Below are 13,308 nucleotides of genomic sequence, written 5' to 3' on the forward strand. Positions count from 1 at the left end.
CATTCAAATTCACATTCTCCATCACCAAGTGTTATGTCTTCTCAGATATCTTGAATTAAAAGCTAGGATAAAAGGTTATTAAGGAGTTGTGGGCATCAGAAGTTGGTTAACAATATTAAAGGAAATTACCAGATGCTATAGAAGCAATGGGAAGAATTGCTTCCATTAGACAGGGTTTCAGGAAAACAACTGTCACCACAGGAAGCCAGGTTTCTGTTGAGGCAAAGAGTAAAAAGCTTTTAAAGAAAGATTAGATGCTCTAGAGAGCTAGCTCACATCTGGGAGACAAGGGATGGAGCAAGAAGAGAGGAATGAGGATTAAGTATACTCAAAAAAAAGGATGGAATCAGATATGATGCTATTTCAACAGGGAACTGCATCAACCAGTACAAATCCCATCCCATCTGTGCTCTCATCCTGTGCAATTCTAAGCCATATTATTCAATAAATTTTCTATAAGGTCTGCCCACTGTGTTTAAAGGTCTCCTTCTGGGTCTCTATATTTCATGGATATAAATGTCTTATAGGTACTATCTACTCTCTCTTTATCAATATTTATCTTTATCTTTTATTATTTTATCTTTATTATTTATTTTTTTTAATTTAATTTTTATTATTTATCTTTATCATTTTCTCTTTAATACCTTTTCTTAACATAAGGTTATCACTGATAAAATGCTGCACAAGTTATATATAATCCAAGTCATGTTCCTTGATATGCAATTATAAGGTAAGTAGAATATTAGTAAATAAGCAACTTGGAGTCACCGAAAGCATTTCACCATTTAATCTGACTCACTCCTCTACCTATATTACTTGGGGTAGAGCTGGTTGTTTATTTTCAGTTTCTGCCCAAGACTTGTAGTAATGAGACTAATTTGAGAGGTGTTCCCCACTGAAGGAGAAAGAATCTTCCCCTTTTTGAGATACTTGAAAATCAATACAAGTGGTCTTAAAATTGTGAATTTCTTCAATACGTCAGATTTAGTCACTGTTCCCAAAGGAAAAGTGACATTTTCTGTTATTCATACAGCATATTGGATACTGATGTGCTGAGACCAAATATGGGTGGTTCCGCTCTGTAAAGAGAATAGCACAGAAATGCTATTAATATGCTTTTCTTTCTAGTAGCAATATGCTTTTGAATACTTTCCCACCACATGAAGTTAAGCACCTGGGTTCTAGTTCTACTCTCCCTCTCATATCAGAAGAAATGAGATCACTGCCTGGTCCACCTTCATTATGAGGCTTTGCCTCACTCATCTTTCTCAGCTTCTCAGAGGATTTGCTTTTCTCAGAGGCCCCTTTCCCTTCATAACAGGAGGAAATATTTGTAGGATGAAAAACAATGAGTTATAACATAGTAAAAGAATCTGAAGAGTCACATTAGGATACTTCCTTAAAACATCGACCTAATCTGCTGCTCTGCACAAAAGATTCTCCAAGAATCTTGGAAATTTTTTTAAAAAATATTCACATGTAGAAGTATGAAAAATATTTCACCAAACCTAAAGGTAATATTTAGCTGTGTGACTTTGAGCAAGTATTGAAGAAACTAGGAATGTTTAGCTTGAAGAAAAGATAGATGGAGGGTGAATAAGTACAAGTACTTAAAAGGTTGTTTAGCAAAGGAATTAGACTTGTTCACTTTTGGCCTCAGACTGCAGAATCAGGAATAATGAGTGGAAATTACAAAGAAGAAAATTTAGGCTTAATTTAAGAAAAAGCTTTCTTAAATGAGAAGACCTCAAAATGTCTGGAGGTCTTTAAAACAAATATTAGTTTGTTGTAAAAAGAACTAATTTTCTTATGAGGTTGGATTAGATTGCCACCACGAGCCTTTGAAATCTGAAACTGTGACAATGTCTAATAAAAATGATTTTTTCCTCATAGATGGACATAGATGTAAGTTAATTCATATATGATAGATTCATAATGGACCCAGAAAGATAAGGGTAAGAAATGTGATTCTTTTAAAAGAGGCAACAATATCAAGTAACTAATATGAAGAGAACACTTCTAATGCACTGGGTAAAAAACTCAGTTTGATAAGATATCTTCCCTAAGAGGATAGCAGTGGGATAAGATACAGATCATTACTTAATGAATGCATAATAAAGTGCTTTTATGAGGTCCCTAGTGAGAAAATTAACCACCGATTGGAAAGTTATGAAGAAACTTCATCAAGAAAGTTATATTTACAAAGAAAATCTGTAAAGGATAATTTAAAATTTACATAGAGGGGAGGCACAGGGTTGGGGAAAAGGAAAATATCAAATAAAATGAGCTAAGACTTGGAAGTAGGAATACACAGGGCATGTTAAATCTAGTTTGGTTAGTACCTAGAGTCCATGGAAAGGAATAATGTGAAAAGAGATTGGGAAGAGTAGTGTGTGTCGATTGTCATAGGCACCAAATGCCAGACAGGTTTCAAATTCATATGCTAAGTGACAGAGCGTCTAAAGAATTTGAGTCAAAGAATTTTTCTAGATACATGCATAAAAACCAGGTAGGATAAATTAGGAATAGAAAATAGAGGCAGGAAAGACTTTTATTGCAATAGTCCAAGACAGGGGTTAACAAATTACTTAAAAATATATTTAAAATTATAAAAACAGGGGACAGCTAGGTAGTGAAGTAAATAGAGCACCCCGGAGTCAGGAAGACCTGAGTTCAAATTGTGACCATAGGAAATCACTTAAGCCCACTGCCTTGCAAAAACAGCAAAAAAATTACATATACATATATATGTGTGTGTGTGTGTGTATAAACAAAGAAACATGTTCAGTTCATAGTCCATACAAAAACAAGTGGTGAGCCATAAACAAGCCATATAAAAACAGGTGGTGAGTGTAAAGGTCAGAGATCAACAATCCCTGATTTAAGGGCATAGTAATATGTGGGCCAGTATTTGAGAATGTTGGAGAAATAGAATTGATAGAATGATCTCAGGACAAATAGCAAATATTTGCATCTTCTCACAATCTTTTTCCTTGGTGTCTCTGGCAGACAATTATTGGGATGGATTAGTTTCATTGCTATTCTTATGCTCTCTCCTCCCCAGGCTGGAATCATCACAGAGGCTAGGTTGAAAGATCTGACTCCTCCCATGCCTGTGATATTCATCAGAGCTGTCCCTGTAGACAAGCAAGACAACCGAAATACCTATCCCTGCCCAGTTTACAAGACACGTCAGCGGGGACCCACTTATGTTTGGACATTTGGTCTGAAAACTAAAGAAGCCCCATCCAAATGGGTATTGGCTGGTGTGGCCTTGCTTTTGCAGATTTAATTTCTGCCCGCAAGTTTTTGAAAGCAATGAGGCCCTTGCTAGAAATTTCGCAAGTAAACAGACTGCTGACTATGCATCTTGCTTTATCCCTAGGCTAAGGTGAGAAAGCATATCTTTAAAATGGATGTAAAATATGAATTTATTATTTCAGTTATTAAAATGAAAGTAAATCTTCTGCTGAGGAAAAGTCAAGTACTGTCCTGGGGTCAGACAGATACCCCTATAAAGGTCAGAAGAATAAGACTTCGGACCATTTATTCACTCACACTTAATACTCAAATTTGGTCTCCATAGCACTATTACTTTACCATTACTTTCATTTTATGCTCTACTTCAACTTCTTAGAGATTTTTGTCTATGCTGGGTGAGTAATGAGAGTAAATCTAGAAGCAAATTAACTGTCCTTTTCTATGGAAATAATGATAATGAGTCATGCCCCTTTATCTATACTGTTAGCATTCTAGAATTCTTAAGAAACTCTGTAAAGTCAGTGATGTGAACAACAGGATGTTAGAAAGGATGTGTACTGAAGGGAGAGTACAACTTTAACACAATGTAATTTACTAATTTCTTATTTGAATGAATGTTCCCCAAACTTTGAGACTAACAATGATAAAACTAAACAGAGTGAGACCAAGAGAGACCAACAATGATATTTATTGAGCAATCATTGTCCTTGGTGTTATAGGAGATACAAGGGAAGTAGAAAAATTGATTCCCTACACTCACAATTAAGTTGTAACATAAAGATAAAAAATTATCTTTGGAGAGGGAGATCAGTCTAGTGGCAACCTACACAAGGGTAGTTTTCCTTATGAATTTACTACATAAAGTAGGAAGGAAAAAAAATTTTCACCTCCTACTTCCCTACAAAAAACTACTTAAATAATATTTCAGATCTTCTATAAATTCTGCAATCCCCACTATCTGATGCCTTGTTCCTTACCTCCATCCTTAGACAATTTTTTTCCCTATTCTAAAGGACCCACTTCCCTTTTGAATACAGGGAATTCCTGAGCCCTGCATCTCTTCACCTCCTCCTACCTTTGCCTTGGTAAAGCAGAACTCCTAGTCACCTTAAAGTGGTGAACTTTTCATCACTTTTAACTCCACATGATAGCCTGTAGACCCAACTTTGTATCTGAAGGTAGCCTTCTGGATGTTACTACCATTCCTGCCATCTCAGAAAGATGAGACAGAAAAAACAAAGGTATAGGGTGATAACTAAACCCATGTAAAATGATCTTGATTAATTGAATTTGACTTCTCATATTCAAGTGAATGCAAGAAACACAAGGAGGTGAGTTGAGGAATGAGGCCCATAATCTTTTTCATGCAATCTAAGCAAAGTCCTGATACCCATCTAGAGGCACATTATCTATGTTTAGACTGATAAAACAGACTTTGGCCCCTTTCCTTTCATCCAATCAGAAGGAAGTGATTTCCAAGAATAAGAATATCCATTAATGGGTATAATTCCTTCTGAAGTATTTCTCTATACTAAGGAATTTTTTAATGGACTGGAAATGGGATTTCTCTACTGATACCTAGTATCTCTTAGATTATTTCAAAGACTTTTCTCCTGTGTGGGATCTTTGATGTTTATCAAGACTTGAGCTCCAACTGAAGCATTTCCCACAGCAAGAACATTTAAAAGGTTTTTCTCCTGTGTGAACTCTCTGATGTCTTTTAAAGTTTGACCTCTGAATAAAACTTTTCTCACATATAGAACATTTGTATGGTTTCTCTCCTGTATGAGTTCTTCGATGATGGCGTAATCCTGAGAAATCACTAAAGCCTTTGCCACAATATTCACATATATAGGGTTTCTCCCCTGTGTGGATTCTTTGATGTTTCCTGAGGTCTGAGCTCTGACTGAAACTTTTTCCACAGGTGGAACATTGATAGTGTCTCTCTCCAGTGTGAATTCTTTGGTGGATGACAAGTTGAGATTTCCGAGCAAAGCTTTTCCCACAGTCCATACATCTATCTGTAACATTATACTTCTCTCCTGCAAAGGTTCGCAGCTGGCCTTTCTGGCAGACCTCTTTCTTCTCCTCCATCCACAGGGAGTCTTGTTCTACTGGACTAGACAAATGTGGACCTAGGGGTTTCCCTAAACTTCTTTCCAGAGGGAAGCTTTTCCCTGCCTTTACTCTATCATAAGGGTTCTCCTGGATAATAAGATCTTTTCTTAGTCCAGAACTTCTAGGATCAGCCTCAGTGAATTCATTTAAGGGGGCCTGTGAAGGTACCTTTTCTGAGGTTTGCCAGAAAGAGATCTTTTGAGATTCCTGACCCCTTGTATTTTCCAAGTGAAGATTTTCTTTGTCATTTTCTCTCCTGTCTCCTGAAAGAAGGAACATAACATAGATGACTCAAAGTACATATATTCCAAGCTATATCAGGACTAGCCTAAGGAAAGGCCTTTGTGGATTCAGTATTAAGTGGGACAGCAAGAGGTGAAAATATGTATATAACTATTGTGCAAACAAAGCATTTGACTTGACTCCTGCTTTTTATGGAATGACTATATATTAAATTTACCACTGTATTTACTCTGGTAACAAATATGTACTGATTCAGCTTTCAGTGCTCTCAAGCTCAATTATATTCAAAAGAGTACCCACCTAGGTTATTCTGAAAATATGGAAAGAAATATTTAATAAAATGAGAATAGGCAAAAAAATAGGCAATACCCAGGTTTAATATCAGTCAGATTTTAGAGGAAAAATGTGACCTCTATTCAGACGAATATGATATGCATGTATGTATGTATGTATTAGCATAAGATGAAGTCTGAGTGTATAATTCTATTTGAAGCTGGATTTTGAACTTAATTTTCTATGCTAATTATTCTCTTATTATTTCATATTAATGGCATGTATTTCCAAAATTTTGCATTTTGTATTATTTTATGCTTTTAGATTAAATAGGAATGGTCCTAAGTTCATTTTTCCCCTTAAAAATACATGCAGACCCATATAAAAAGACTTGAAAGAATATCTGAAGAGATGACTCGAGTCATGTAACTTAAAATCAATCTAACTGATGATCAATTTTCCTTAAAATTCATTTTTTTTTGTTTTGTTTTTTTTTCCAGGCAAATGGAGTTAAGTGGCTTGCCCAAGGCCACACAGCTAGGTAATTATTAAGTGTTTGAGACCGGATTTGAACCCAGGTACTCCTGACTCCAGAGCCGGTGCTTTATCCACTGCGCCACCTAGCCGCCCCCCTTAAAATTCATTTTGCTGGGGCAGCTAGGTGGTTCTGTGGATAGAGCACTGGCCCTGGAGTTAGGAGGACCCAAGTTCAAATCCAGCCTCAGACACTTAAATAATTACCCAACTGTGTGGCCTTGGGCAAGTCACTTAATCCCATTGCCTTTCATAAAAAAAAATTCATTTACCTAATAATAAAAAGTATTTGTCTAATATAATTACAAGACAGGTAAAATTCCATTAGATTCTTCAGATTGCTAGCAGCAATTTTATGATAACTAATTCTCTAGAGATAAGTTCATAATCTAGAGAAATAACAGACAATAAAGAATCAGCCAATGAAGCCCTTGCCCATGCCCCCTTCAGGGTCCTAAATTTACATTTATACTTTCTTTTGCTATGTAGTTTGGAAGTTTATGAAAATTTTAGAGAGTTAGACTAAGTGAGATAAATGAAGAGTGAACCAAGGTAAATGCAAATTGCTAGTTGGCACCAATGTTGCACAATAGTCTATAAAGCATTTATAAACCTAAAGTAGATGATACAAATAGTTTTATTCCCATTTTAAGAGAAAGAAAACAAGATTCACAGTGGCTAAATGATTGTCCGGGATTATGTATCTATAAAGTAATTGTATTCAGAAATTAAAAACTAGTGTCCTGACCCAAATCCAGCGGCATTTCCACAAATCCAAAACTCAGTTACTTCTCAATTCAATTTCTTTAAAATGGTTACCATGGATTGCCAGGGGGGAAAGTCATAATAGAAACCACTGTAATGGAATTTTACCTATTTTTATTGGCTAGGTAAGCCCTGTATTCTTCCTACTGGGAAAAAAAAAGAATAGTGTTGGATATGATATCAAAAAAAGTATTTTATGCTTTCTGATGATTCAAAACACAGAAAGAATAACTCATATGCAAGAGCAATTTCTGAGTCTGGAGGTAGAGATTTCCCTAGCTCAAAGATTAAAAAAAAAAAAAGTACACTCAGTGCCTCTCTGTGCTTCTCCACCCAAATAATTCTTCTCTTAGGTTTAAGAGAAGTAGGGAGTGGGAAGGAGAAACAAAAAATGGCTAGGGAAGAAGGGGTGGGTTGTCACTCACCTATGCAAATGCTTCTTGGCATCTCTTCATCTGCATGGGAATGTGGTTCTTTAGACTCTTCCCTTCCATCTATCAGGTTTGGTTTAGACACAGGAATTCCTGACACAAAGAACAGAGATGAATTTGAGTGAGGTAAGAAACAATGTCTTCAAATATTTGAAGGATGTTTATGTTTAAGAGAAGAATGTTTCTGTTTAGTACCCAGTGTAAGAAATAAGAATAATGGGAAGTCAAGTAGATTTAGACAAACCAAAGCGGCTATTCAAAGGTTAATATAATTTTAGTCCTCATTTACTGTTTCTGCCTGCCATTTAGTTACCTTGTCAGTGCCTAGGTTCTGCCATACTATTCCAGATACCTGGGCTTCAATTGATCCTATATCTAAACAGCTTCAAACTGAATCTAACATTTTTCTAGGGGTGGCTAGGTGGCGCAGTAGATAAAGCACGGGCCCTGAAGTCAGGAGTACCTGGGTTCAAATCCGGTCTCAGACACTTAATAATTACCTAGCTGTGTGGCCTTGGGCAAGCCACTTAACCTCATTTGCCCTGCAAAAACCTAAATAAAAAAAAAAATTTCTAAAATCCAGTACTGCTTACTTCTGACCATTTTGCTCACTCTACAAGTCACAATAGCTTTTCTTACCCATTTGCCCCAATCAGGACAACTCCACCTCCAAAACTGTAGAGTTCCAAATCCTTACCTAATGAAACCACTTTCCCATAATCCTCCAGCATGGCATCCCAGTAAAGCTCTTTCTGAGAGTGATTCAGGCTCTGCCACTTCTCCTAGAAATAAACATGGATGAAGGAGAAATGGGAGTTTATTGTTTTTAAATCATTTCTAAAGAGTAGTTTACAGTTTTTATAAATATCAAAATTTTAAAATGTTCTCTTAAATCCTATATTTTTTTAACTCATATTCGCACAATTAAGTTTAGAGCCAAAATTCAAACTCAGTCTTCTTTAACTGAGGAAATATCTAATGTCTTGTTTTGAAGAATGTGATTTTTGAAAACAAATGTGTAAATAGCTCCATCTTGTGGACTTAAGATATTATAACTAAAAGTCATTTTAGACATGTTTTTTAGAAAAGGCAAAATAGAATGACTCATCACAGCCTTTTACTGATCCCAAAGGTCTTGAAGGCTATGCCTGAGGAACCTCTTTTCAGGTCTGATCAACTTGGATTGATTTCTGGAAGGTATCAAGTATGGATTGGTTACATACTGTATATACTTTGACTCAGGACTAAATTTGAAGATTCTTCCAAATGAGTAAAATGATGAGAAAGTTTTTGACCAAACCATATAGGAGTCACAACCAGTATCTGTGGAATAAGTATCCATACCAAGGAAATTATATGCTATGTAATTACTAGAGTATAAATGGAGTTTTTCCCTAGAATCTTACAAATTGCTATATTTCCCATAAGACAATTCTACCTCTGAAAACTAAATCTCACTTTATTTATCTATTTCATTATTTGATGTACTACAGTACAAAAAGATCCTAATATGTATCAATGCTATATATTTCATAAGGGCAGTTTATATCTCATTCAAACTTTGTATCTTCATCAGAACTTAAAAATTTAGAACAGAAATTATCTAGTTGAGAGGTTTTTAATCTAGGATCCATAAACTTTATATATATATATATATATATATATAGAGAGAGAGAGAGAGAGAGAGAGAGAGAGAGAGAAATTATTTCAATATAATCCATTTTTATAATGCATTAAAAACATTCTGAGAAAAGGTCTATAGGTTTCACCATACTACTAAGGGGGTCCAAAAAGATATTAATAACTCTTGACATAGCCAAACTACCTCAAGGAAAATAAAGCCAAGAGAGGTGACTCAACCATAGTGTTAAAAATAACAAATAGAAAAGTTGGAATTTTGAACCCCAGTCCTTTTACTCTAAATTAAATGTATTTTTTTCTATTATACTATACTGCTAACTAGAAGCTTAGGAACTGTTTTAGCTGAAGTTTTATCTCCCCCACCCACCCAATGTATTCCAATCAGCATCTATTACACAATATTAAAAATATAATGATAACAATAATAATAATAATACTATGTCGTGTGCTATAGGTGAAATTCTTCTGTACTTCTGTCTCAGAAGATTTTGAGTTGAATTTAGCCAATAAATTTATGAAAATTCTAATATTACTACTATAGTAATAACATTACTGTGTCCCAAACACTATAAAATTATTTTCATAATAACCCTGGGAGAAAGGTGCTATTCCATTTTACAGATGAAGAAACTGAGACAAACAGAGGTGAAATGCATTTTCCAGGGTCACCAATCTAATAACTTTCTGAGACCATATTTGAAATAAAGTGTTCCTGACTCCAGACCCAACACTATTTACTATATCACCTAGCTGGAGATACAAAAACAGAATAAACAGTCTTTTCACTCAAAGAGTTTACAAACTACTAGGAGGTGGGGGGAAATAGATATATCCTTACATATGCACATAAGTAAATGAAAACTAATGAAAAACAATAACAATTGGGGTGACTGGGAAAGATATCAAGACCTAGATACCTCAGCTGAGTCTTGAAGGTGATCAGAAATTATAAAAACCTGAAGAAAGTAAAATTTTGCTCCAATATGGGAAGCAATCTTAAACAAAGGTAATGAAATAAGCGATGGAACATTGTATATGTAGACTAAGTAGTTGACCAATTTGGCTAGAATGGAGAGTATATGATAGAGTGATGTAAAAACAGATAAGATACATAAATGGAAGTCAGATCATGGACAGTTTTTGAAAGGCCAGACTTATGAATTTATAATTTGTTCTAGAAGCAAAAGTAAATAGGAAGAGATTCCTGAGGAGACCTGAGACATGGTCAGACTTCTGTTTTCAGAATCAATTTGGTAGCTGTAAAAGAGGTTTGGAGAAGACAGAAAAAGGAAAGAATTCAATTAGGAGTCTGACTGTAATACTCTAGGCAAAAAAGTAATGAAGACAGTGGTCACATGAATAAAAATGTATTCAAAAGACATTATAGAAAACAGTAATGCCAAAATCTGGCAATTGGATCAATTTATGTAAGAAAGGACTCCAAAGTTGTGAAGTTGGCTAACTGAAAGAATTGTGGTAACCTCACTATAAAAAAGGTCTAAAGAAGTGCTAGGCTTTGAGAGAAATAAAATGAGCATCATTTATGACATTAGTTTACAATGCCTATAGAACAATCAAGTGGAGATGTTCAACAGACATCTGATAGTATAATTAATCTTACAGAAGAATGGTGAATGTATAGATATGGGCATCATCTGCATGGTGGCAATGGAACCCACTGAACCTAAGGATGCTGATAAGATCACCAAAATAAAATGTAGAACTAAAAGGAGACCAGCAAAGTGACTCAGTAGATATCAATACTTAATGTGCAAAAACAGAATTATGATCCAGTTCAGGAAACTTGAGAAAACATTTTTCACAGAGGTAGAATACAAAATGAAATAAAAGTATCTCACAGTGCAAGGAAGAAGAGTAAATCTAAGTGAAAAGGATAGCTGTCAAAATCTTAAAAAAGTTCAAATATTATTGGGGGCAGCTAGGTGGCGCAGTGGATAGAGCACTGGCCCTGGAGTCAGGAGTACCTGAGTTCAAATCCGGCCTCAGACACTTAATAATTACCTAACTGCGTGGCCTTGGGAAAGCCACTTAAACCCCATTGCCTTGCAAAAAACTAAAATAAAAAAAAGATCAAATAGAATGAGCATTAAGTAAACACCAGTGAGATTTCATTTAAGGTAGCTTTATAAACCAAAGTAGACCACATATACATACTACTCCAACAAAGTCCCAAAATTCATACTAGACTGAATGATGATTAAAAAAAAAAATTCAGTGAGAAATTACTAAGTTACTTCTTCCACTCTAAAACTTTACGAAAAGTTGGAAATCAACCAAAAGCCTGAAGGAAAAAGGAAAGGGACTTGCTGGTTCAGGTCAACAAACACATTTTCCAATGGCAATCCCAAATAAGCCAAAGATACATGCAACTTGCAACAATGTATCTAGAAACAGCAAGAGAGGAATGCTTACCAAATTCTTTCCATGACAGAAATATGGTTTTGATACCTAAAACAGGAAAAATGAAAACAGAAAGAAAATAGAAACAGCAAGAACAAAGATGTCTCCTCAGAAAGATCCAGAGAAATAAGAAAGCCCAGGGTAGGAATGTTGTAGCCACCAAAAAAAAGAAATCACTGACCAAAAGAGTGAAACAGAACTCAGACCAGGATATCCCAGGTCTAAAGGCTCTGAAATCCAATCCACTGCTGTTCTGAGATGCAACAGATAGCCCTAAAGATCCTCAAAGTGGGGGGGGGGGGAGTGGGAGGGAGAGGCAGGGGGAAAGGGGTAGAAGATTTGGGAAAGAAACAATTTAACTTGGAGAGAAATAATTCGGGGCACACAGAAAGCAAGGATAACAAATCCCATTCAAAAGAACATTAGGGGGAAGAGTGACCTTGGAACAAAGCCTGTATCAATAAGTAAAGATAGAACAAAGCCAAGTTGACAGAAGACAGGGGCAACCTAAACTCCCCCAACATTCTCCTCCAAAGGTCTTTAAAATAATGATAAACCAAATACTGGGAGAAGCACTGCCAATGAGACATTTTTCCCAGCCCAAGACAACTTAGGAGGTCAGAAGGAGAAATCTGTGACACGGGTCTGAGGGCTATCGAAGCAAAACCCAGCAACTTCACAAGTTTAAGCCCAGAGACAATAAGGGAACTGGAGAACAAGACAGGTTATGGGTATCCTAGCTGACACTCTTTGACAATTCTATTGCTCATATGTAGTTCCAGATCACAAGTACAAAGAAGAAAATGAAGTAATTGTAGCTGCATTGAAGCAGAGGCCTTGATTGCAGTTGCAGAGCAAAAGAACACTAGGGCTTGCAAATTTTAAGATAGCTGGGGGCTTGTCCAGGACAAAGACCCAAGCACAGAACTGGAGAGTGGTAACCACAACTCTTTCAGGATAAATGTTACCTTGAAATACCAGAAACTTTGTAGGACCTGAACTTGTGCTGAAAACAAGAAGTACTGAATTTTGGGAAGGCCTGCTCAGCCTTAGGTGAGAAGAATACAACTTTAACATAAAATACAAAACCCAAAAATAGAATGGGAAAATAAGCAAACAACAAAAATAAAAAAGAACTTGACTGTAGTGACAGGTAAGATCAAGACAAAAACCCAAATGACAATTCTGTGAAAAGAGCAACAAGCAAAGCATGGGGGGGGGGGGGGATTGAACACAAACCTAATAAGTCCTGGAAGAGTTAAAAAGAGATGGAGCAAAATAGGGAAAATAAATGAGAGTGATGCAAGAAAATTATGAAAAGAAAATTAACAATAGAGGTATTAAAAACTGAAGAAAAATAACACTTTAAAAATAGAACTGGGAGACAGAACCAAGATGGTAGAGAAAAGCCAAGAAATTCCCTAAGGTCTCCCCAAGTTTCCCTTAGAAATAGCATTAAATCAAGCCCCTAAGCAGATTCTGGGGCAAAAGAACCTAGGAAAATGCCAGAGTTCAGGAAAGGTATGTCTAACTTGGTAAAAGGGGAACACAGCCCAAAACAGATGAGGTATAGGAAAAGCATCAGGAAACTCTTAGCTACAACACAAATCAGTAACTAAAG

General features: G+C 35.9%; 2 protein-coding genes across 5 annotated transcripts in view; one reads left to right on the top strand and one right to left on the bottom strand.

Moving 5' to 3' along the window:
• The window catches only part of DNAH9 (dynein axonemal heavy chain 9), a 546,775-nt gene extending 540,786 nt beyond the window's left edge, over positions 1-5,989 (top strand). The window contains exon 66 of the mRNA XM_074225133.1: positions 3,065-5,989. Within this exon, the coding sequence (XP_074081234.1) occupies positions 3,065-3,292 (228 nt within the window). The 3' untranslated portion in view covers positions 3,293-5,989. The remainder of the gene's footprint in view (positions 1-3,064) is intronic.
• Positions 859-13,308, bottom strand: part of ZNF18 (zinc finger protein 18) — a 30,991-nt gene continuing 18,541 nt past the window's right edge. For all 4 annotated transcript variants that reach the window (XM_074225130.1, XM_074225131.1, XM_074225129.1 and 1 more), the window contains exons 5-7: positions 8,323-8,407; positions 7,620-7,718; positions 859-5,642 (exon numbers count right to left, since the gene is read on the bottom strand). In XM_074225130.1, the coding sequence (XP_074081231.1) occupies positions 4,855-5,642; positions 7,620-7,718; positions 8,323-8,407 (972 nt within the window). In that variant the 3' untranslated portion in view covers positions 859-4,854. The remainder of the gene's footprint in view (positions 5,643-7,619; positions 7,719-8,322; positions 8,408-13,308) is intronic.

Source organism: Macrotis lagotis, chromosome 2 (genome assembly GCF_037893015.1).
Source record: "Macrotis lagotis isolate mMagLag1 chromosome 2, bilby.v1.9.chrom.fasta, whole genome shotgun sequence".
Lineage (NCBI taxonomy): Eukaryota > Metazoa > Chordata > Mammalia > Peramelemorphia > Peramelidae > Macrotis > Macrotis lagotis.